The sequence below is a fragment of the Cricetulus griseus genome, chromosome 3 (genome assembly GCF_003668045.3).
Source record: "Cricetulus griseus strain 17A/GY chromosome 3, alternate assembly CriGri-PICRH-1.0, whole genome shotgun sequence".
NCBI classification, from domain to species: Eukaryota; Metazoa; Chordata; class Mammalia; order Rodentia; family Cricetidae; genus Cricetulus; species Cricetulus griseus.
In genome coordinates this window covers 141,305,929-141,330,444 of record NC_048596.1, presented here as the reverse complement: position 1 = coordinate 141,330,444, position 24,516 = coordinate 141,305,929, and the positions used below count along the sequence as shown (strand labels likewise).

Here is a 24,516-nt window from a genome sequence, read left to right as displayed (position 1 = left end):
GACACAGAGCTGGTACTGTCATGTATGTCATGCTTGATAACCACATCTTGTAATGACTCTTAGATGTAGCATCACATGGCACTACCTACAGGAAGGGCAATGGAATTCTGGGAAATGCATGGCACACAGGCACCCTCAGGCACATGTGTCTTGAAGACCGTGTGTCTGCATCTTATTTGTTGTTTCCTAAAAGTTTTTGCTAATATCTCACTGTGTTACAGTGTATACTCTCCTGGAATAGTGAAAATTTACATAGTTTTCACAAATATTTTGATGCTCTGTGTTTTAAAGGAAATACTCATAGTGATTCAAATGATGTAGGAATTTGAAGACTGTACTGAGAATGAGTTGTGTTTCTCTCTCTTAGCACAGGATATCAGACAAGAGTCTGCTTGTCAAGTGCCTGATGGTGCTGGGATTTGTTATCTCCATGTTCTTTCTCAATTCCTTTGTCCCTGGCATTCATCTTGATCTTGGTGAGTATAATATTCTGTTAACTTTTGTTGCTAGCTTTGCGGCAGTGTGCATGGGAAGTCTTTCAAGCTTGTTCTCAGATGATGAGTGGACTTTCCACACAGTGTGACATCACAAGCAAACTAGTGACTGTGAAGGGTCTGGGAAATGGGGAGAGCTCTACTGAACTCAGTGTCCTGTCTGGCTACAGATAGTTTTTCCACCCAGTAATCTGCTGTACTGAGATGGATGTGAGCAGCCTTCAGTGAAAGGAGGGCTTTCTGTGTGACTTGCCTCTTTGTTGGGAGGAAGGGAGAGTATAACTGAGGGACAGTCCATCTGCAGCCCTCAATGTTGGAAGGGATGTAGAATTGGTACTTTCATGTCTATCATGTTTGACATCCACATCTTGAAATGGTTCCTAGAAGAGCCTAAAAGTCACATCAGCAAAAGTAATTTTGTCTTCCACACAGCATGACATTATAAACAAACTAGTGACTGTGAAGGGCCTAGGAAATTGGGAGAACCTACTGAGATCAGTGTCCTGTCTGGCTACAAATGGTTTCCCCATTCAGTAAGCTTCTTCTCCACTGTATCCCTTTGGTCCTCCCTCATTGTCAGCTCATTCTCTCTAGTGGTTAGCAACTGCCCTTCTCCTGTTCTGTGTCAAGGTCCACCTGTGCCCAGGAGAGAAATGGCTCCTTCAGGTTGAAACTCCTAGTGCCCATCTTCTCCACAAACATCTCACATTGCCATAGACTTCATGTTATGTCACAGTGATCGTTCAAGTGTCAGTACTTGAAATATAACAAAAAATCTACTTGTAAACTCTACCTCATATGAGAAATAGATGTTTAATGTGGTGTCCAGACTGGTGGGTAACCTGGACTTGGCTCTGAGCTGACAGATGTTCTATCTACACCAGAACTGGTCTTCCTGGAATCCCCTGAAGTGCCGAGGAAAGCAAAAGTCAGTGTTAATGATGACATGGATCTCAACTGCTTTTGGTGGGGGTACATGTAGAAATGGTTAAAGTGTGATTATTTTAATTATACCCAGGCAAGTCATAATTTTACCATTATAAACTGTTAATCACTGAGAAAATTAAGTCACCATGGGTAATTAGACAAATACAGTGAGCCTGGTGTACATGAACAGAAACCTTCCATTAGAGAGTTCTTTTGGGTGCCACAGACAAGTTCATTTTATTTTTGCTTGAAAAGGGAATGTAAGTATTTGAAAATCTAAAAACACATGGGAGCTCATACAATTTTGCTAACATTTGCCACATCTTTGTTGTTGTTGTTGTTGTTGTTGTTGTTTTGTGTGTAGTCCTAGCCATCCTGGAACTTGCTCTATAGACCAGGTGGGCCTTAAACTCAGAGATCTGCTTGCCTCTAACTCCTGAGGGCTAGGATTAAAGGTGTGCACCACCACGGCACTTAAAGACACTTCTTTATACAAACTTATAAAAAGCCTTGGTTACTGTTGGGGAAGACCAGCACACCCCCCACCTTGTTTTGAGATTATATTTTATCTTAAAGGATAAATAGATTTTTATTTGTGAAAACACACAACATATCAATTTATTTAAAAATAATGTAGGTATATGAACTAGAAATATACGTTTTTATATTTATAGAAAATGATTGAAGAAAACATTTTATTTAAAGATGGAAGTTGTTTACTTTTCTTTCCTTTTTTTGTTTTGTTTTCAATACATCTGAACCACAGTTTTTCCTTTTTCTATGCCTTCCAGTCCCATCCCCTACACCCCTCTCTCCCAGATCTTCCCACTTCAGAAAAACAGTAGGCCTCCCAGGGATATCAACAGAACATGGCATAACAAGTTACCATATGACTAGGCCCAAACTCTCATATCAAGACTGGGCAAGGCAATCCATCAGGAGGAAAAGGATCCCAAGAGTAAAAGAATCAGAGAGAGCCCCACTCCAACTACTAGGAGTTCCAATAAAATATCAAGCTAACAACCATAAAGTACATGAAGAAAACCTAGCACAGCCCATGCAGGCTCCATGATTACAACTTCAGTCTCTGTGAGCCCCCGTGAGCTCTACTTAGGTGATCCTGTGGGCCAGGCTCTCCTGGTGTCCTCAACCCCTCTGGCTCATAAAATTCTTCCTCTCATCTGCTACTCAGGGTTCCCTGAGCTCCAAAGGGAAGGGACTTGATGGAAATCTCCAATTTACATTCTTACTGCATAATGTCTGGCTGTGAATCTCTGTAACTGATCGTGTTTAAATTTAATTAATTACAACATTATCCTCTTCCCTTTTCTTCACCCAAACCCTTCCATATACCCCTCTCCATTTGCTTCAAATTCATGGCCTCTTTCCCATCAATCATTTTTTGCATATGTGTGTATGTATATTCCCAAATATAAATTGTTGAGTCCATATAATGCTACTCATTTGTAGGCTATGAGGGCTGAACATTTGGTACTGAACAACCAATTGGTGTGCTCTTGGCTGTGGAAGGTCACATTGCTCTTCTCAGCTTTACTTAGTTGCCTGGTTTGTGTAGGGGTGAGGCCTCATAAGCCCAGACTTTGTACAAAGACACCTCATCTCATTATGCCACTGTTGCACCTGTGACTGAAAGGGTTATTTCTGCTCTACTTTTAATGCTAGTGTTGTTTTTCTCCATGTTTAGTTTGTGAACAGATACCTTATCAGGGATCCTAGGATACACATTGCTTTTATTTGCTTCTTTATCCTGAAAGGTTATGTTGAATAGGAAAAAGTCTGGTTAGCATTTTGAGACAGAATATTTAATGGGAATATCTTCATTGTATGTAGTACTATGTTTCAGAAGGACATTTTCTTGAAAATGCATAATCTCCTCATCCCACCACTGTCTCCTTCCCCCCTCCTAATAGTCCCTTTGTCCCCTACAGTGTCCCTTTCACTTTCATGTCACACATATAATGATACAGAATCTAAGAACCACGAATCACAGAAAGACATATTTTTTCTCTCTGAGAGTGGCTTAGTTCTTTTAATGTATTGATATCCAGTTGCATCCATTTTCCTGAAAATGGTACACTTTCATTCTTTCATGTGTGTGTTCCACATTTTCTTTTCCCAGTTCCAAGCTGGTCCCAAGACTTAGCTGTTGTGAACAGAGCTCTAACAGACATTGATACACAAGTGTCTCTGTGATTGGTGGTCTTTGACTTCTAGAACAAATACCCAAGAGTGGCATAGCTGGCTTGTATTTTTTTTTTTTGAGAAACTGCCATACTAATTTCCATAATGGTTGTACTAACTGGCAAGTTTATCAAGTTTTTGTTCAAATCCTCACCAGCATTTGTTGTCATGTGTTCTTTTTTTTTTAACTTTGTTTTTTCGAGACTGGGTTTCTCCGTGTCCTGGAAGTCCTGGAACTTGCTTTGTAGACCAAGCTGGCCTCAAACTCACAGAGATCTACTTGCCTCTGCCTCTTGAGTGCTGTGTTTAAAGATGTGTCACCATCAGCCTGGCCCATCACAAGCTATTAATGACTGCAATTCTGACAGGGCAAGATGGAAGAACACTGTAGTTTTAATATGAATTTTGATATGAAAGTGTTAAACATTTTTTTCATGTGTTCATGTGTATTTGTGTTTCATGCTTTGTAAATTCATTATATCAGTTTACTTATTGATTAATATCATAACTTATTCCTATTTAATTTTTGGACTTTGTGTATTTTACATGTTAACTATCTCCTTCTATAGGGAGCAAAGTTGTTATCCTATTCTGCAGTGTAGGACCAGAAACTCTCAAACTGTTAGAGGAGAGAAAGAGGTTGAGTATGTCAGGATCAGCAACCCTAATTTTTATGGAATTATTTTTGCTTATCATGTGTATGTGTGGGTATTTTCATGTGCGTGCAGGTACCCACAGAGTAAGAGGCATTAAAACTGGGATTACAGGGATTGTAAGCACTCTGGTGTAATGTGGGTACCAGGATTTAAACTCAGATCCTCTGCAAAAGCTAGTGTGCCATCCACTGTGGGATGGGCCACCCTGCATCTGTCACCAATCAAGAAAATGCACCACAAACCTTTTCTCAATTGAGGTTCCCTCTTCCAAAATGATTCTGGCTTGTGTCAAGTTGATATAAAAAGTAGTCAGCACACTATGTATCATGTAAACCAAAAGTCAAATAATATAAAATAGCATTATTTAACATCATGTTATCATGTAGTGTGATGTCAGGTAATGCACAGCGATGCCATTGCAATGACATGTATCATGTAACAAAGCATGAAAACATCCAATATAGAGCATCCATTGTGTGATGTAATATAATGCACTGTAATGTGTCATAAGACACATGGTCTCATGCAATGCAAAGTGATGTTGTGAAATGAGCATCATGTGACAAAGTGTGACACCATCTGACATGGTCCTTCATTGCAGAACTGGGACCTAAGCACAGCATTGACTCAGCATTCTTATTTTCCTGTGAAATTCTATTTCATTTAATACAGATGGAGGCTTATATAACTACCAAAAAATTCAGGGTATAATCTCACAAACCCCCGTACTCTCCCTTGTGGCTGTTTCCCCTCTAATCAACAACTCATCAGTTTCCCTCATTATCGTGTCATCTCTTTTTGAGAATGCCATAAGTGTGGAATCAGGTTTATGCAACCTTCCGAGATGAGCTTCTCCTGCGCTGATACTACATGGCTGGCACAGCCTTCCCTGTTGCAGATTGTGTGAAAAGTGCCTCCTCTACAGTATGGAGGCACCAGGCTTGTGTGTTCATTCATTCACTGAGGGTCAACCCAATTTTAGCAACTGTGAATAAAGCTGGTCCAAATGGCAACAAACTTAAGGATGTGTGTGAATCTAAATTTTCATTCTTGCCTATTTATCTAGAGGTGAGACCATGGGTCATACATGTGTGTACATTTGACTGTATAAAAGAAATTGCTGGAGTTTTCCAGAAAGACTTACTTTTGCCTTTCCACAGTATGAATGCAGCCTTACCAGCACCAGGCTGGATGGACTCCCTCAATTAGGGCTAGTCTGATGCACACGAGGTGTTCCTTAGTGTCTTTGGCTTGGAGCAGTTTATGTGTTATCTTTGAGGGAGGATTTTTAGTGACAGGCAATCTATTTGATTTGTTTTCAGCAGCAGAGAGGAGTGTGGGGATGATTATGTGCTGCCAGCAGAGGTCAGATGAGGACAGGCTTTGAGGGGTGCACCTGATAGAAGCTGCTTCACACTGGCAAACCTTCTTGTTCTCTCAGTTGCCATACAGCTCCTTTTTTTCTGGCACCTCCTCAGTCAGCTTATAGAATCTGCTTTACTTACACACACACACACACACACACACACACACACACACACACACACAGAGAGAGAGAGAGGGGGGGGGCTGTTTTGAACTTGAGATTCCCAGGTGAAGAGTCTGATTGTTGCAGGCAGTGTCGCTTCAATAATACTGGAAATGCCAGCCAGGAGGACAGGGCCATTAACACATGGCTGTGATGGCCGAGGGCATAATTTTTAGAGGAAGGGGGTCATTCTAGCTAGAAAAAATTCTGCAAACCTCCCAATATATTCGTTAGTCCCTATAGAGTCTGGTTGGTACAGTCATATCATGCTGTCTTTGAGAGATGATTCTAACACTCCCCAGGGATCCAAATACCATTGGATGCTCAAGTGCCTTAATTAAAATGGCATATGTTTGCATATAGCCTAAGTACCTCCTCCTCTGGGCTTTAACTCACCTCTAGATGACTTCTCTTTCTCTTCCTGCCACTCCTCCTCTTTTTCCTCCTCCTTGTTCTGCTGCTATAGTATTTGGGATTGAGTTTAGGTACAATTCACAGATGCTAGGCAAGTTTCCTACTATATCCCTAGCTGCTCCTCTTAAAATCATTATTTTGAGACAGATCCTCACTAAGTTACTCAGGTTGGCCTTAAACTCACTGTAGTCCACACTAGCTTTGAAGGTTTCATTCTCCTGTCTCAGCCTCCCATGTATCTGGTAGTTCACAGTTCTAACGCCAGACTTTGCTGATAGTGTCCCTCTTAAAATACAAAGGTTTTCAGTATTGAGGATGCCACTTTACCTTTTCAAATACTGTGGTTTTGGCATTACATCTAACTGACTGTTGCCTACACAAAGGTCATGAGGATGTATGCCTGTCTCCTAGTTTTAAACTTTTAGCTCTTCAGTTTTGGTTGTCAACCCACTGTCTTTGTTTATTGCAAGAAGAGCACTGTTTTCTTTGTGAGAAGGACTGTGATTATAAACATGGTCTATATGGGTTAGAACTTTATTCACATTTTTATTTCTCTTTGGATCAGTATCAGTGATTTGTATGTTTTAGGAGTTTGTTTATTTCATGTGGGTTAACAGAACTGATGTTTTAGTTATTATCTGAGTAGGTTAATTTGCATTTCATGTGGGTTAACATGATGTTCATAGTTATCTGAGTAGGTTAATCTACATTTCATGGACAGTTGATGCATTAGTTACTTTTCTCATCACTGTAACAGATTATCTGACAAAAGCAATTTAATGGAAGAATGGTTTATTCCATGTCATCCTAGAAGGTTATGGTCCCCATGTTTGTAAGGGGCATGACACATGTTGGCACTGTCCATGGTGGTGGGGAACCTTATAGCACAGTTTGTTCATATTTTAGCACACAAGGAAAGAGACAGATTGGCCTAGAAATAGTCTCCCCACAACTTAAAAGGCCATGCTAGGTATGTTCCATACTTAAATGGTTCTACTACCTCCCCAGACAGTACCACCAACCAGGGACCAAATGTTCAACATGTGAGCCTGTGAGGGATATTTTGCATTCAAACCATAATAATTTAGCTAAATATTTGTCAATTGTATTGCCTTTCTAAGAGTCAGTTTTGATTTCATTGATTGTCTCCATTGCTTTGTGTGTTTTCCGGTTCATTTATTTCCAATATAACTTTTACCATTTTCTTTCTTATGCTTATTTTGGGTTCACAGTGCTCTGTTTTTAGTTTCATAACACCGAAGTTTAAGTGATTACCCTGAGGTCTTTTGGAGCAGGCTGTCTTCTGTGATTATTGCCTTATCTGTTCTCACCAATGCTGCTCTACTGTGTTCCCATTTCTATTATTTCAAGGAATTTTAAATTCTACTTTTGAATTTTTAAAAAATTATATTAAAGAATTTATGGAGCATGATGCTTCATTTGCAAACATTTGTGTAGTTCTCAAATTTTTCATCATTGACTTCTGAATTTCAGTGTCGATATCTAATTTATTATGATTTCAATACTCATAAAATAGTTGGTATTTGTTTATGGAATAATATGCTTTAAAGAATTTTCCATATGGACACAGTGATTTCATATTTGACTTGTGTGGAGAAGTCACCCTTTAGGTTGAGTTTTCTTCTTTTCTGATTCAAGGTATCTCTATCCTTGTTGATCTGTTGGCATTTTATCCATCACTGAGATAAGGGTATTGAAGTTTCCAAATATTTTTTTTTTTGGATTTCATTAGTTTCTAATATCCCTTTTTTGTAATTTTTTTATTAGTTCAAATTAGGAACAAGCTTGTTTCACATGTCAATCCATTCTCCCTCTCCCTCCCTCCCCCCTCCCCTTCCCCCAACCTATCCCTGGCACCCCACCCACCCTTCACTCCCCAGGCAGGATAGGGCCCTCAATGGGGGCTCCCCAAAGTCCAGCACATCATCCAGGGCTGGGCCTAGGCCCTTCCCCATGTGTTCAGGCTGAGAGTGCATCCCTTCATGTGGGATGGGCTCTCAAAGTCACTTCTTACACCAGGGAAAAATACTAATCCACTACCAGGGGCCCCCTAGAGTTCAGAGGCCTCCTAATTGACATCCATGTTCAGGGGTCTGGATCAGTCCTGTACTAGCCTCCCAGACAGCAGTCTGGGGTCCATGTGCTCCCCCTTGTACAGGCCAGCTGTTTCTGTGGGTTTCACCAGCCTGGTACCGACCCCTTTGATCTTCATTCGTCCCTCTCTGCAACTAGGTTCCAGAGTTCAGTTCAGTGTATATCTGTGGATGTTTGTCTCTGCTTCCATCAGCCACTGGTTGAGAGCTCTAGGATGGCATAAAAAATAGTCATCAATCTCATTATAGGGTAAGGGCATTTAGATTATCCTCTCCACCATTGCCTAGATTGTCTGGTTGTGTCATCCTTGTAGGTCTCTGGAAATCTCCCTAGATCTCTCCGGAAATCTCGCCAGATCTCTCCTCAGACCTATAACGGCTCCCTCTAATATGGTATCTCTCATCCTTCTCTCCTCTAGTCTTCCCCCAACTCAAAATTTCTGCTCCTCCATTTCCTCCTCTCCTCCCCTCCCCTCCCCTCCCTCTCCCCTCTCCTCTCCTCTCCTCTCCTCTCCTCTCCTCTTCTCCTCTTCTCATTCTGGCATCTCCCTCTCCCCTACCCTCATGCTCCCAATTAGCTCAGGAGTTCCAGCCCCTTCCCATTCCTGGGGTCCATGCATTTTCCCTTAGAGTACTTCTTGTTTCCTAGTTTCTTTGGTGAAGAGGATTATAGGCTGGTAATCCTTTGTTCTATGTCTAAAATTCATATCTGATTGAGTACATACCATGTTTGTCTTTTTGTGTCTGGATTACTTCACTCAGGATGGTTTCTTCTAGTTCCATCTATTTGCTGCAAATTTCAAGATTCCATTGCTTTTGTCTGCTGAGTAGTACTCCATTGTATAAATGTACCACATTTTCTCTATCCATTCTTCAGTTGAGGGGCATCTAGGTGGTTTCCAGGTTCTGGCTATTACAAACAATGCTGCTATGAACATGGTTGAATATATGTCCTTCTTGTATGAACATGCATTATTTGGGTATATGCCCAAGAGAGGAATTGCTGGATCTTGAGGTAGACTGATTTCCATTTTTCTGAGCAACCGCCATACTGATTTCCAGAGTGGTCTTACAAGTTTGTACTCCCACCAGCAATGGAGGAGTGTTCCTCTTTCTCCACATCTTCTCCAGCATAGATTGCCATTGGTGTTTTTGGTTTTAGCCATTCTGACAGGTGTGAGATGGTATCTCAGATGTTTTGAATTGCATTTCTCTGATAATCAAGGGTTTTGAGAACTTTCTTAAGTGTCTTTCAGCCATTTTAGATACCTCTGTTGAGTATTCTCTATTTAGTTCTGCACCCCACTTTTTAATTTCATTGTTTGGTGTTTTAGTGGCTAGCTTCTTGAGTTCATTGTATATTTTGGAAATCAGTCCTCTGTCAGATGTGGGGTTGGAGAAGATCTTTTCACATTCTGTGGGATGTCGTTTTGTCTTACTGACTGTGTCCTTTGCCTTGCAGAAGCTTCAGGAGGTCTCATTTATTAATTGCAGATCTCAATGTCTGTGCTACTGGTGTAATGTTCAGGAAGTGGTTTCCTGTGCTAATTCGTTCCAGGGTATCTCCCACTTTCTCTTCTAGAAAATTCAGTGTGGCTGGATCTATGTTGAGATCTTTGATCCATTTGCACTTATGTTTTGTGCATGGTGACAGATATGGTTCTATCTGCAATCTTCTGCATGTCCGAATCCAGTTGTGCCAGCACCATTTGTTGAAGATGCTATCTTTCTTCCATTGTATAGATGTAGCATCTTTGTCAAAAATAAAGTGTTCATAGGTGTGTGGGTTAATATCAGGGTTTTCAACTCTATTCCATTGGTCTATCTGTCTATTTTTGTGCCAATACAAAGCTGTTTTCAGAATTATGGCTCTATAATAGAGCTTGAAGTCAGGGATGGTGATACCTCCAGAGGATCCTTTATTGTACATCGTTGTTTAGGCTATTCTGTTTTTTTTTCCATATAAAGTTGAGTATTGTTCTTTTAAGGTATGTGAAAAACTGTTGGGAATTTGATGGGGATTGCATTGAATCTGTAGATTACTTTTGGCAAGATTGCCATTTTTACTATGTTGATTCTACCTATCTAAGAGCATGGGATATCTTTCCATTTTCTAGTATCTTCTTTAATTTCTTTCTTTAAGGACTCAAAGTTCTTGCTGTACAGGTCTTTCACTTTTTCGGTTAGTGTTACCCCAGATATTTTATGTTGCTTGTGGATATTGTGAAGGGTGATGTTTCTCTGATTTCTTTCTTATTGGATTTATCATCTGTATATAGTTGGGCTACTGAGTTTTTTAAATTAATTTTGATTCCTGCTACTTTGCTTAAGGTATTTATCAGCTGTAGGAGTTCCTGGTAGAGTTTTTTGAGTCACTTATGTAGACTATTATATCATCGGCAAATAGTGAAAATTTGACTTCTACCCTTCTGATTTGTATTCCCTTGATCTCCTTTGCTTGTCTTATTGCTCTAGCTAGAACTTCAAGTACAATATTGAAGAGATATGGAGAGAGTGGACAGCCTTGTCTTGTTCCTGATTTTAGAGGAATCGCTTTGAGTTTCTCTCCATTTAGTTTGATGTTGGCTGTTGGTTTGGTGTATATTTCTTTTATCATGTTTAGATATGTTTCTGTAATTCCTGTTCTCTCCAAGATCTTTATAATGAAGGGATGTTGGATTTTTTCAAAGGCCTTTTCAGCATCTAGTGAGATGATCATGTGGTTTTTCTTTTTCAGTTTGTTTACATGGTGGATTACACTGATGGAATTTCATATGTTGAACCACCCTTGCATCCCTGTGATGAAGCCTACATGATCATAGTGGAAGATTTTTGTGATGTGTTTTTGGATTCGATTCGCCAATATTTTGTTGAGTATTTTTGCATCAATATTCATGAGGGATCTTGGACTGTAGTTCTCTTTTTTAGTTGTATCTTTGTGTGGCTTGGGAATCAAAGTGATTGTAGCCTCATAAAAAGAGCTTGGCAATTTCCCTTCTGTTTCTATTGTGTGGAACAATTTGAGGAGTACTAGTATTAGCTCTCCTTTGAATTTCTGGTAGAATTCTGCAGTGAAGCCATCTGGCCCTGGGATTTTTTTTTGGTTGGGAGGCTTTTGATGACTGCTTCTATTTCATTAGTGGTTAGGTAGATTTAAACTGCTTATCTGTTCTTGGTTTAATTTGGTAAGTGTTATCAATCCAGAAATCTGTCCATTTCCTTTAGATTTTTGATTTTGTGGAGTACAAGTTTTCAAAGTATGACCTAATGATTCTCTGGATTTCCTCAGTGTACATTGTTATATCCCCCTTTTGTTTCTGATTTTGTTAATTAGCATGCTCTCTCTTTGCCTTTTGGTTAGTTTGGATAGAGGTTTGTCTATCTTGTTGATCTTCTCAAAGGACCAACTCTTTGTTCCATTAATTCTTTGTAATGTTTTCCTAGTTTATTGATTTCAGCCCTCAGTTTGATTATTCCTGGCATCTACTCCTCTGTGGTGAGTTTGTCTCTTTTTGCTCTAAAGCTTTCAGTTGTCAATTCTCTAGAGTGACTTTTCTCCAGTTTCTTCACGTGGGCACTTAGTGCTATGAACTTTCCTCTTAGCACTTCTTTCAGAGTGTCCCATAAGTTTGGGTATGTTGTGTCTACATTCTCATTAAATTCTAGGAAGTCTTTAATTTCTTTTTTATTTCTTCTTCAACCCAGAAATGGTGCAAATTCAACTTCCAAGAGTTTGTAGGTTTTCTGCAATTTGAATTGCTGTTGAATTTTAGCTTTAATGCATTGTAATCTGATAAGATACAGGGAGTTATTTCAATTCTTTTGTATCTGTTGCGGTTTGCTTTGTTGCCGACTATGTGGTCAATTTTAGAGAAGGTGCCATGTGGCTCTGAGAAGAAGGTATATACTTTTGTGTTTAGATAGAATGTTCTATAGATATCTGTTAAACCCATTTGTGTCATGATTTCTGTTACATCCTTTTGTTTCTTAAGTTTCTGTCTGGTGGTTCTGTCTAGTGGTGAAAGTGGGGTGTTGAAGTCTCCTACTATAAGTGTGTGTGATTTTATGTGTGGTTTGAGTTTTAGTAATGTTTCCTTTACAAATGTTGGTGCCTTCGTATTTGGGGCATAGATGTTCAGGATTGAGACTTCATCTTGATGGACTTTTCCTGTGTTGAGTATGAAATGCCCTTCTTCATCTCTTTTCATTGATTTTAGTTTGAAGTCTAATTTGTTAGACATTAGGATTGCTACACCAGCTTGTTTCTTGGATCCATTTGATTGGAAAATCTTTTCCCAACCTTTTACACTGAAGTAATGCCTGTTTTGGAAGTTGAGGTATGTTTCTTGTATACAGCAGAAGGATGGATTCTGTGTTCGTATCCATTCTGTTAGCCTGTATCCTTTTATTGGCAGGTTAAGATCATTGACATTGAGGGATATTAATGTCCATTGATTGTTGGTTCTTGTTTTTCTTGGATTATTGTTGTTGGTTTCATTGTTTGTGGATTTTTCCCTCCTGTTTCTTTTCCTGTTTGGCAAAATGTTTTTGTGAGTGTAGTTGTCATCATTGGGTTGGAGTTTTCCTTCCAGAACTTTCTGTAGTGCTGGATTTGTGGATATGCATTGTTTAAGTCTGGTTTTGTCATAGAATATCTTGTTTTCTCCATCTATAGTGATTGAAAGTTTTGCTGGGTACAGTAGTCTGGGTTGACATCCATACTCCCTTAGTGTTTGTAGGATATCTATCCAGACCCTTCTGGCTTTCAAATTTTCCATTGAGAAGTCAGGAGTGATTTTCGTAGGTCTGCCTTTATTTGTTATTTGGCCTTTTTCCTTTGCTGCTCTTAATATTTTCTCTTTATTCTGTAGGTTTGGTGTTTTGATTATTATGCGTTGAGGGGACTTCTTTTTGTGGTCAGTCTGTTTGGTGTTCTGTCAGCTTCTTGTACTTTCAAAGGAATGTCCTTCTGTAGGTTGGGTAGTTTTCGTCTATGATTTTGTTGAATATGTGTTCTGTACCTTTGAGCTGTATTTCTTCACCTTCTTCAATACCTATTATTCTTAAGTTCAGCCTTTTCACTGTGTCCCATATTTCCTGGATAGTTTGTTTTAGGGATTTGTTGGACTTGAGATTTTCTTTGGTCGATGACTGTATATCCTCTAGTGGGTCTTCAACAACTGAGTTCTCTCTTCCATCTCTTGAATTCTATTGGTTATACTCACATCTTTAGTTCCCGATCACTTATCCAGCCTTTCTATTTCCAGCATCCCCTTGTTCTGTGTTTTCTTTATTGTGTCTATTTCAGCTTTCTTGCCTTGAACTGTTTCGAGTGCTTCCTTCACTTGTTTGGTTGTTTTTTCTTGGCTTTCTTTAGATTCTTTAAGAGATTTGTTTATTTCTTCAATTTTTTGGTTTCTCTTTCCTCCATTTCATATAACTTTTTCTGTTTTTTTCTTCTATTTCTTTAAGGGATTTTCTTGTTTCCTCTTTAAAGTTCTCTATCATCTACCTACGATAATTTTTGAGGTCCATCTCTTCTTCATGCTCTGTGTTGGGCTTTTCAGATCTTGCTGGTGTGGCATCCCTAGTTTCTGGTTGTGTCATATTGGTTTTCTGTTGTTGAGTGTGTTCTTGCTCTGTCTTCTTCCCATCCCTTCTTCCAGTGAGTGCAGGTGGTGCTCTCCCTCTCTCAGGTAGCAGGCGGAGGGCTCAGCCTTTGGTAGCAGCTGGATGGCAGAGGGCAGTGGGTGGACAAGTGTGGGGTGATTCCAGACACAGTGTGGTCATTCCCGTTCTGGGCAGGTCCACTCTTGCCAGGGTGGGCTCAGGCAGAAACAAGCAGGGGTTGATGGGGAGGTTGGGGGGCAGAGCAGCTCCCAGATTCATCTGAGACTCGAGTGCCCGCTGCAGGACAGAGGGCAGAGTCGAAGTTTCCAAATATTATTGAGTTGTTTATTTAATTATTTCATCTTATACTTTATGTACTTGAGAACTTCGTTGGTAGAGGCAGTTATCGACTTGTAATATTTTCTTGGTGCATTTTCTCTTTTGCCAGCATATACTATATTCATTAGCACCAGTTTCTTTCATCTTAAAGTCTTTGTTATCATCTTAGTCAATCCAATATTTACTTACTTAGTCTTACTAATCAATGTTCAGTGTTACACCTCTGATAATTGAGTCCATGCATAGGGTATGCTCATTAAGTGTGCTGTCACTGAGTTGCAACCCTAGCCCTCGGGTTTTATAGACAGGGATTAAGGACTCAGTTTAGCCTCAAACACACTGTGAAGCCCAGGCTGGTTCTGAACTCATGACTGTCCTGCCTTAGCATCCTAACTGCTAGGATTATAGATGTGTACTACCACATGTGGCTTATGGCTTTATTTTGTATGTCTTTTTTCTTTATTTTACTTCCCATTTACCTGTGTACAACATATATTTGAGTCATTCATGTGCTAGCATCTGCCTTTTGTTTAGAGTGTTTAATACTTTTAAATTAAATGTAATTACTGAGATGACAGAAATTAATCTATATTTCACTGTTAACTTTCATGGGGAGTTGATCCACAAGAGGCAAGAAGGAAATATAGTTCAATACAATTCAGTAGCCCTTGTTGTTTCAAACTTTGAGAGTCTGATACCAGGCAGTTTATTTCAGGCATATTTGATCACAATATAATATGGAAAAAGCTTTCCCGTTGAGAATGAACTCAGTCCTGTGTGTGCAACAAAGTTTAAGATGTGATTACATAGAAATTTATAAAGCATAAGTGACATCTTCCATAAAGATAAGTTCTATGACTTAACTGAGGACAGGGGCTCAAGGTAAGTAGCCCATGAGAAGGGTCTGGGAAAGACTAGCATAATACATAGACTGAGATAAATCTAAGAGTCTGGGGGAGCCAGGTGTGGCCTGCCCATACAGATAGTGCAGAGGTTACCAGACTGTTAACCACATCTATTTCTAGTCTTCCAGGTAGAAAACCTCTCTCTCTCTCTCTCTCTCTCTCTCTCTCTCTCTCTCTCTCTGTCTGTCTGTCTGTCTGTCTCTGTCTCCCTCCATCCCTGTGTGACTTTTAACAATTTAATTAACTAATTTATTTTATATCTCTCCCTTCTCCCCTCCCATCCCTCCTCCATCTATTACTCCTCTGTTTCTATTCAGTAAAGGGCAGGCATCCCGTGTGTATCAGCAAAGCATGGCATATCAAGTTGCAGTGAGACTAAGAACCTCCCCTTGTATTAAGGCTGAGCAAGGCAATCCAGTATGAGGACTAGGTTCCCACGAGCCAGCCAAAGTGCTAGGGGAAGCCCCTGTTTCCATTATTAGAAGTCCCACAACCAGACCAAGTTACACAACTGTGACATATATGTAGAGAGCCTTGGTCAGTCCCATGCAGGATCCCTGCTTGTTGGTTCAGACTCTGTGAATTCCTATGAGCCACATTAGTTGTTTCTGTAGGGTTTCTTGTGCTGACCTTGGCCCCTTTTAGCTCCTCAAATCCTTCCTCCCTATCTTTGGCAGGATTCCTTGAGCTTGGCCTAATGTTTGGCCATGTGTCTCTGTTTCTGTCAGTTACTGGATGAAAGCTCTTGGATGACAGTTGGGGTATTCACCAATCTGATCACATGAGATAGCCAATTCAGTCTATATACCCACTAGTGCTAGGAGTCTTGACTGGGATCATCCTTGTAGATTCATGGGGGTTTCCTTTGTATCATGTTTCTACCTGACCCTGAAATGTTAGCCGTTTTCAGTCATCTCTTTCAGTACTCCTCCCCAACTTGATCCTTCAAGTTCCCATGCCAACCTGCCCCAATTCAACTAGGAGGTGTCTATATCCCTTTCTCAGGGAGATCCATGAGTACCCGCTTTGTCCATCCTTGCTACCTTGCCTTTCTGGTCTGTGGATTGTAGCATGGTTATTCTTACAGCTAATATCCTTATGAGTGAGTATATACATGTTTGTCTTTCTGGGACTGGGTTGCCTCACTCAGGATGATTTTTTCTAGTTCCATATCTCTTCTTTTGAAGAAACAACCCTGCATGTTTAACATTCCTGTTTTTCCTGGTGCTATCCTGTGAGCACAAGAGCCTGTGTCCCCTACAACTCATCTGTATATCTTACATTGTTTTATCTTTTTATTCTTCAATTTCTTATTTTTGTGTTAGATGCATCCAAAGCACAGTTTTTGTTCCATATTACTCTATTTTATGAGTTATTTTCTTAATTACTGTAATGGTTATTACAAGCAACATATTAACACAACGGTTTAGTTGATATTTAGTTTTGATTGTATAAAACCTTTCCTCTTCACAAATTTCTCATCTTTGTCTTTTGTGCTATTATGGTCACAAACTTTTTAATCTTTAGATATTTTGTGTTCTCTGTTTTATAATTATTGCTTCATGATGTCATGATTTAAGTAATTTGAAAGTTACAAACAAAGATTATATCTGTATTGTTTTTGTTTCTTTACATAAATGCCCCATAAGTGCTACTTCTTCATATGGATAGAGTAACTTTCCACAATGTTTTTCATTTAAGATTCCTGGACTTCTTTTATCACTCCTTAGATGAAAGATATCCATGAGTTTTCCTAGTTTTTGTTTATATAGGAATTTTGTTTTGTCATTGAAAGACAGTTTGGTTGTATATGGAACTTTTGGTTGACAGTCTTCTTTTTCGGCACTTTGACTATGTGTAATCCCAAGGCCTTCCAGCATCAGTGCTGTGTGATTGCTAATTTTGTTGAGTACCTGGTCAGTTGCTTCTCTCAGACTCAAAACTTTCTCTTTGTGCCTGTCTTGTGTTTTAGTAGTTTTAATCCGATGTGTAGTTCTCTCAGAATATGTCCTTATTAGACTTAATTGAGATTTGGGGATATTGAAAATTAGTTATTTCAGCACATTTGAGAAGTTTTGCCCATTATTTTTTCAAATATTCTTTCTGTCCTTCTGCTTTTCTGTTTGAACTCTTAAGATCCATATGTTCATCTGCTTTATGGCATCCCACAAGCCTTTGATATGTTTTCTACTAACTAGTCTCTTTCCTAAGATCAGAACTTGTATTTATCAGTGTCCAGCCTATCCTTTGTATTATTAAAAACTTAAAAAGTAACTTTGAGGTTTCCAGAACCCTTATCATAATTTCATTTCTTTTAAGGGGACATGATTATTGTGGGAAATTACCAATACGGAGTCAGGTAGAAATATAAGGGTATTTAATAGGGAAAAGCCTTACTTACAGAGCAACCTAGCCAGCTGGCGTGATAGAGGTCTGTACAGCAAGCAGCAAAGAGAAACCGAAAGCACAAATGCAGTCACACTACGTCACTCTGACCACACCCTCACAAGTGTGGTCAGGCACACCTGTAGCCAGCCCCTAAGAAGGCATGGCTACAGCTTCCCCTACACATGATTTTTGGAATTCTTATTAGATATTCACATTGACATCTTTCCTAGCTGAATTTTGATGCATTTATAATTATAGAAATTAGTTCTGCCACTGTCAATAAAGACTCCTTTTGCTTATTTTTTTCTCACAATATATTTTGACCACATTCTTCCTTCTTAACTTTTCCAAGATTCTCCTCATCTACCTAACTCTCCAGCTTCATGTTCTTCTCCTCTTTCAAAAACCAAAAACAAAAAAATGGAAATCAAAACAGACAAAACCCCCAATAAGACAAAAAGTACAAAACCAACACAAACAAAATGTGCATAAAAATACATGGAATTTAATTTTGTGTTGGCCAACTACTGGGCATGAGGCCTGCCCTGGAATGTGGTTGATGTGCCCAGTGAGATTCCATTTGAGAAAACTGATTTTCCTTTTCTCAGTAGGTATCAGTTGCAAATAGTTCCTTCGTTTGAGATAGGAGTTTTAAATTCACTTCCCAATAAAGACTTCCTTTTGAGGGAAGCTGTTTCTGTCCATTGCTTATTGGTGATTTGTACATTTGTCCTTGGAGACTGGTGACACCTCTGAGAACCTGGGAAGGTTTGGTTGTCAGAATAATTTCAATGATCTGACTGAGCTTCACTTGTTGGCCATCACACAGATACTGAGATATGAAATTAAGAAGGCAAGCACCTCTCCTCTAGTTTATTTAAACTTTTGGCAGGAACCAAAGATGCATTTTGCAAGCTTGGCTCTGTTTCAGCTACAACTCTCCAAACACTACTACTTAGTGGTCTCCTCTTACTGGCTCTACTATGTTTTGAATAATGCAGCCAGTTTCCTATGTTGAGCACACACAGATCAGTGATTTTGGAGTGGAGCAAAGAATCTAACGGCCATCTTTCACTTTTCTTTTCCAATAGCTTGTATCACATAAGTTTGCACAAACACTAAGACAGTCGACTTTTTGAAAGTGATTTTGATAGATAGCCTGCAGAGTTTCAGCCATAGATTTTAAAGACAAGTCCATTTAAACAAAGATGGCTATGAGTCAGCAGTAAAATAGTAAGGTATGTTTTAAGGCAGTTATTAAAACTCCCAAATCAAGTGGTTAATGTTTATTAATATTATTTACTCTTTGACAATTAACCTTGACAACCTAAGTTAGAGCAAAGATAATAATGTTGTTTTCTATGTAAATTGGATTTCACCCTAGCATTTATAAGACAAGACATTGTTGTATTTATTTTAGAAAACCAAATAAAGGCAGTTCATATCTCAGGCTTACTAGAAATGTTAGGACTAGGTATTATTACCTAGTCTGAATTTCTCTGTTTTGGAGTCATTATGTTAGAAGTAATGTCTCTGTAGGATATCTGTATACTGTGTGAAGGTGTATTCTTGTATTGGTGTAATAAAAAGCTGAATGGTCAATAGGTATAGGTGGGATTCTAGGGAGAGAAAAGAAGAGGAGGAATCAAGAGCATGGAAAAAGCCATGAGACATGGAGAGGAAATAGGAGGTATAATATGGAAAAGAGGTAATATTACTTGATAGAATGTAGATTAATATAAAAGGGTTAATTTAAGTTATAAGAGCAAGTTAAGAACAAGTCTAAGATAAAGCCCAAGCTTTCATAATTAATAAGACGTCTCCATGTCATTGTTGTGAGCTGACTAGGGTAACAGATCAAGACTAATTATAGGTCTGTCAACTATTCCATTTGTTGTGGCCATGTTTCAAGTTCTTGGCATTTATAACTTTAGCAAGAATTTTGAAATCTAGTGAGATTTGATCATTTCAAATTCTTTCCAAATGCTTGCTTTTGGAAACTGTGTTCTGTTGTCAGTAAATGATACAGCTAAATGACTAACTAGCACTGACTATTTACACAATATTACTTAAATGCATGCATTGCATTTTTTTCTCTGAGGACAGATGCTGTGGGATAGAGTAGGTGAGGTTGGGTAAAACACTGGTCCTACCATCTCAAGAAATCTAACACAATAAAGAGCTTTTGTTACTTGTACTCTGTTTAGTGCTTATCAGTAAGAGTCCTTTTGGACAGGGAACCACCGTGCTTTGATTCCATCATATCACACAGTTTCTAAGTCACCTTGGCAGGGAAGAAATGGTGGATAGAGCTGAAAGCTACCTCAAGTGCTGGTTAGGAATGTGGATCTTGTTTGTTCTCAGCTCAGGGAATAGGTTGATCTTGTGACTTCATCTAAGACTATGGGATTGAGAAAACTTGCAGTAGGGAGAACAGAAGGCAGGGATGAGGAGCTATGATGACATACTGATTTGGATAATTTCCTATGTTGAGCACACACATGTCAGTGATTTGGGAGTGGAGCAAAGAATTTAATGATCCATCCACCTTCCATTTTTTATTTCCAATGGCTTGTATCACATAGGTTTGCACAAATATGTAATGAGTTTTTCTCTGTCCTGCCAGCCAGCTCCCAAATAATGACATGGAGACTTATTAATTATGAAAGATCAGTTTATATCCTAGGCTTATTCCTAACTAGTTCTTATAACTATTAATCTATGTTTTTGCCTCATGGCTTTTTACCTTTCTTTCATTCTATATGTCTCACTGGCATCTCTCTAGATTCATCCCAAGTTTCTCTCCTTTTCCCAGAAATCCCACCTATCTCTCTTGCTTAGCTATTGGCCATTCAGTTTTTTATTACACGAATCACAGTGATATATCTTCATGTAGTGTACAAATATCCCACAACACAAAAAGACAACTGACCTTTTGAAAGTAATTTTGATAGACAGCATGCGGCTTTTTAGCCATAGATTTTAAAGACAAGTCCATTTAAACAAAGATGTCTATGAGTTATCAGTAAAGTAGTAAGGTATGTTTTAAGGCAATTATGAAAACTCTCAAATCAAGTGGTTACTATTTATTAATACTATTTTCTTATTGGTAAATGAGCAATTACAAGAAGCATGTTCTGAAATATTTCCAATGGCTTTATATGATATGACTTGTGAGCTGTTACACAGTGCTCAGCCATCAGGAATGACTAGAACCTGCCTGAAAGTTGGTCAGCATGAAAACAGTCAATAAAATGTGTCTTTTTTTGACATTCAGGAAACCCGAGGAGTAAGGGGATATTACTTACTTACTCCTAACGACTCTGTGAACTCCAAAGGCAGCTGGATATATTTCTTAGATCTTGCCTGATTTGTTGCTCTATTTCAAGGCTCTGTTCACATTGAGGGAGGTCATTGTAGTCATTCTGTGAATATTTATATCATATTCATTTGTAATAGCAAAAACACTAGTAACCATTGGGATGTTCTTAATGGGTAAATGGGAAGTATATCATGGCATAGCCAGTTAATAGTATGCCATTGAGTGGTGAAAAACTTTGAAATGTTACTCACGTAACAAAATTACATTCAAGTAATTGTGCTAAATGATGCTTTTCTGACAAGATTATCTGTCTACTGAGAAGTAATCAGAAAAAAAAAATGTGCCATTAGATTAATTGGGAAAGTGAGGGCCAGAGCACATGTCAGAGATAGGACACTGGGTAACATATATGAGGTTTGGGGTTTTATTTTGTAGCATTGAGAGGAGGGAGGAAGAGAAAGAGCAGAATACAAATCTACATTTATAGAGAATACAGAGACTGTAAACTGATCTATAGAGATAAGAGATGGAGGTTTTATTTGGAGTGTGTGTGCTCAGTGCCAGGAGGATCTGGAGGGCGACAGAACATGGATGGGCATGAGTTCTGAGATGATGAATATGCCCATTGTCTTGATTGCAGTGTTGGTTCATGAATATATACATGAGCTAAAATAGGAATTATACTTTTAAATGTACACAGTTTGCAGTAAAGCAGTTGTTTTCAGTGACAAATGCACTGTTTGGAAGACAAAATGTGGACTGGTGTTCTAGCAGTGCATGTTTTACAGGGCAGATTCTGCTTGTTTTACAGGGTGGATTGCTATTCTGGGTGCCATCTGGTTGCTAATTTTAGCTGACACTCACGACTTTGAGATCATTCTGCATAGAGTAGAATGGGCGACTCTCCTCTTCTTTGCAGCCCTCTTTGTACTGATGGAGGTAAGACTGTGGGGCTTGGGCCATGTGAACTTTTACTTGAGTTTGGGTTTCCTATTTTGCTTACAGAGAGAAGCCCAAGTCTTTCTACATATTCACTAAATGGAAAATGATGGAGGTTAATGTTAAGGTGACCAGAGTTTTTATCTCAGTCATTTAAATGCTTCTCATGAAAAACAAAACAAAACAAAACAAAAAATTGATTTTGTTGCTATTTTTCTTTTTCCTGAATTGTTTTTGTGACAGGTGAATTCATTTTAATTTAATTTGTTTATAAAACATTTTCTCAGAATTAGGACTGGAGAAAAATGGTTTGCGAGAGCAAGTTCATTAGGCAAAAGGAGCTGACTTAGACTGTACAAATATTGAATGACTATGGCTTTTGATTGTGACTGTTACTGAAAATTATTCACAATATGCATTTTAGTCTTCAATATGTTTATAAATGTGTGTCTTCCTCCAACAGAGAGGAAGAAAAATGACTACCAAAAGCACCACTCACCACAGCTCCCTTAAGCACTGATCCCTTGTATCTCTCGTGTTTGACCCTTATTGTGCTTTCAATTTCTTTTTTTTTTTTTCTGAGACAGGGTTTCTCTGTGTAACAGCCCTAGCTGTTCTGGAAGTCACTCTGTAGACTAGTCTGGTCTCAATTCACAGAGATCTGCCTGCCTCTGCCTCCCATGTGCTGGAATTAAGGCGTGTGCTATCACTGCCTGGTGTGCTTTCAGTTTTTAAGGTAGAATTATTCCCCACATTTTAAGTAATGACTTATTTGACTCCAGGACATATGTTTTTAATTTTTTAAAATTAATTTTAAAGTTAGCATACAAAGTAATGGATTTGCTTTTGGCAATTTCACGCACATGTCATACTTTTTTTATACTCATGCCCCTTCTGCCACACTCTCCCATTCTCTGCTCCACTCTCGATAGTTCACTCCCCTCTCCCCAACAGCCCTCCTTTCTGCTTTCATGGCCCATGTATTCTATTAGCCTTTCTGTTTCTGCCATTCCTCACTTCCTGACTTCCTGAAGACCTCTTCCTACTCTCACTCGTGGTCCCTTATCTTCGTTCGCGACTCTTCACCCCCCCCCACATACACAATTAAATATAGATTCTGTATATGAGACAAAACATGTCACGGTTGTCTTTCTGAGTCTGGTTTCTGTTGGTTACATAATGGTCCAGGTCCATCTGTTTTCCTGCAAATGTGATCTCATATTTTTTTTACAGCTAAAAATTTTCTTTGTGTGTCTGTGATTACATATCCATTGTGTGTATATGTGTATGTGTGTGTGAGTTTACACACACACACACACACACACACACACACACACACACACACACACACACACACGCACCTGTTTATGGACAGCTAGGCTGATTCAGTTTCTTAGGTGAAGTCCCTGTGAATGGAGCAGGAGTAAACACTAATATGCATGAATCTCTGTGATATGCTCACTTAGAATTCTTCAGGTACATCTTCAGAAGGTCATATGGTACATCTTCCTGGGTCATATGGTAGTTCTATTTTGAGTTTATTGAAGAATATTTCCACCAAATCCCATAGAAACTGTGTAAGTTTATATTCCTACCAACATTATATAAGGGTTCCTCTTTCCCTCTCCACCATTGGTTATTTAGTTTATTAGCTGTTGTAGAATTTCATGTGTTTTAATCATATTCACTCTACCTTCCCCAACTCTTCTCAGATACATCCACTTCCCTTATCACTTGACTTTCCTTTCAAATATTCTGCGATGTGTGGTTTTTCACTGGAGCACGGTTGACTTACCAAGGGCTACATTCTTAGAGAAAACTGACATATTCCATTCCAGCAGATAACACTTACCAATAACTCCTCAGAAATCTGGGATTTAATCTGGACTGTGCTTGCACAGGTCTTTTGCATGGTGTCCCAATTGCTGTGAGTTAGTATGTAGAGCTTCCCTGCCTTGTCCAGCAGACACTGTTTCCTTATAGTCATCTACAACCTCTTATACTCTTTCTACCCCTTCTACTTCAATGGTTCCTCATCCTTGGGATGCAGTATAGGTATTTCTTTAGGGATGAACATTCTGCAGTCTCTTATTTTCTGCACCTTGGCCAATTGTGAATCTCTGTGTTAATCACCATCTACTGAAGATAGAAATTTCTCTGATACGGTTTGCAGGATCATGGGTATAATGATAGGTCCCAGGAGTCAGTTGCGCAGAATAATAGTAGCAAATTATGGCCTATGGTCTATGACCTCTCTATCCATATATTCTTAACCTGATAATGGTTCCAGCTATGAATTTCATCTTGTGGAACTGAACTCAAATCCAAGTAGAAAGTGGTTGGTTACTTCCATATTGTTCATGCCACTATTGCACCAGAGAACATGTCTTGTGAGGGTGGTTATTATTTTAGTTCATAGGGTTCACAATTTGTTAAGATGATTACTTTTATCCTCTGGTAGTATGCTTATCTTCTTCCAGCATTATGCATGCTAATCAGTAGAGATGAAGCTTCCCAGCCAATTCCAGTTTGATTCCTCTATGTACTCAAGTATGTGGTGTCTTTAGCAATAGGGTCTTCATGTCAAGATTTTAGGGTAACCAGGAGCATTGACAATAGCCTATAATGTTTAGGGGTCTTTGATATCTCACTGGTCAACAACTCCTAAATAGGTAACC

General features: G+C 39.0%; 1 protein-coding gene across 1 annotated transcript in view; it reads left to right on the top strand.

Annotated features, from left to right (window-relative positions):
• Oca2 (OCA2 melanosomal transmembrane protein) overlaps positions 1-24,516 on the top strand; it is a 282,759-nt gene that overhangs the window by 87,571 nt on the left and 170,672 nt on the right. Inside the window, exons 17-18 of the mRNA XM_027404737.2 lie at positions 368-476; positions 21,711-21,838. Coding sequence (XP_027260538.1) covers positions 368-476; positions 21,711-21,838 — 237 coding nt within the window. The remainder of the gene's footprint in view (positions 1-367; positions 477-21,710; positions 21,839-24,516) is intronic.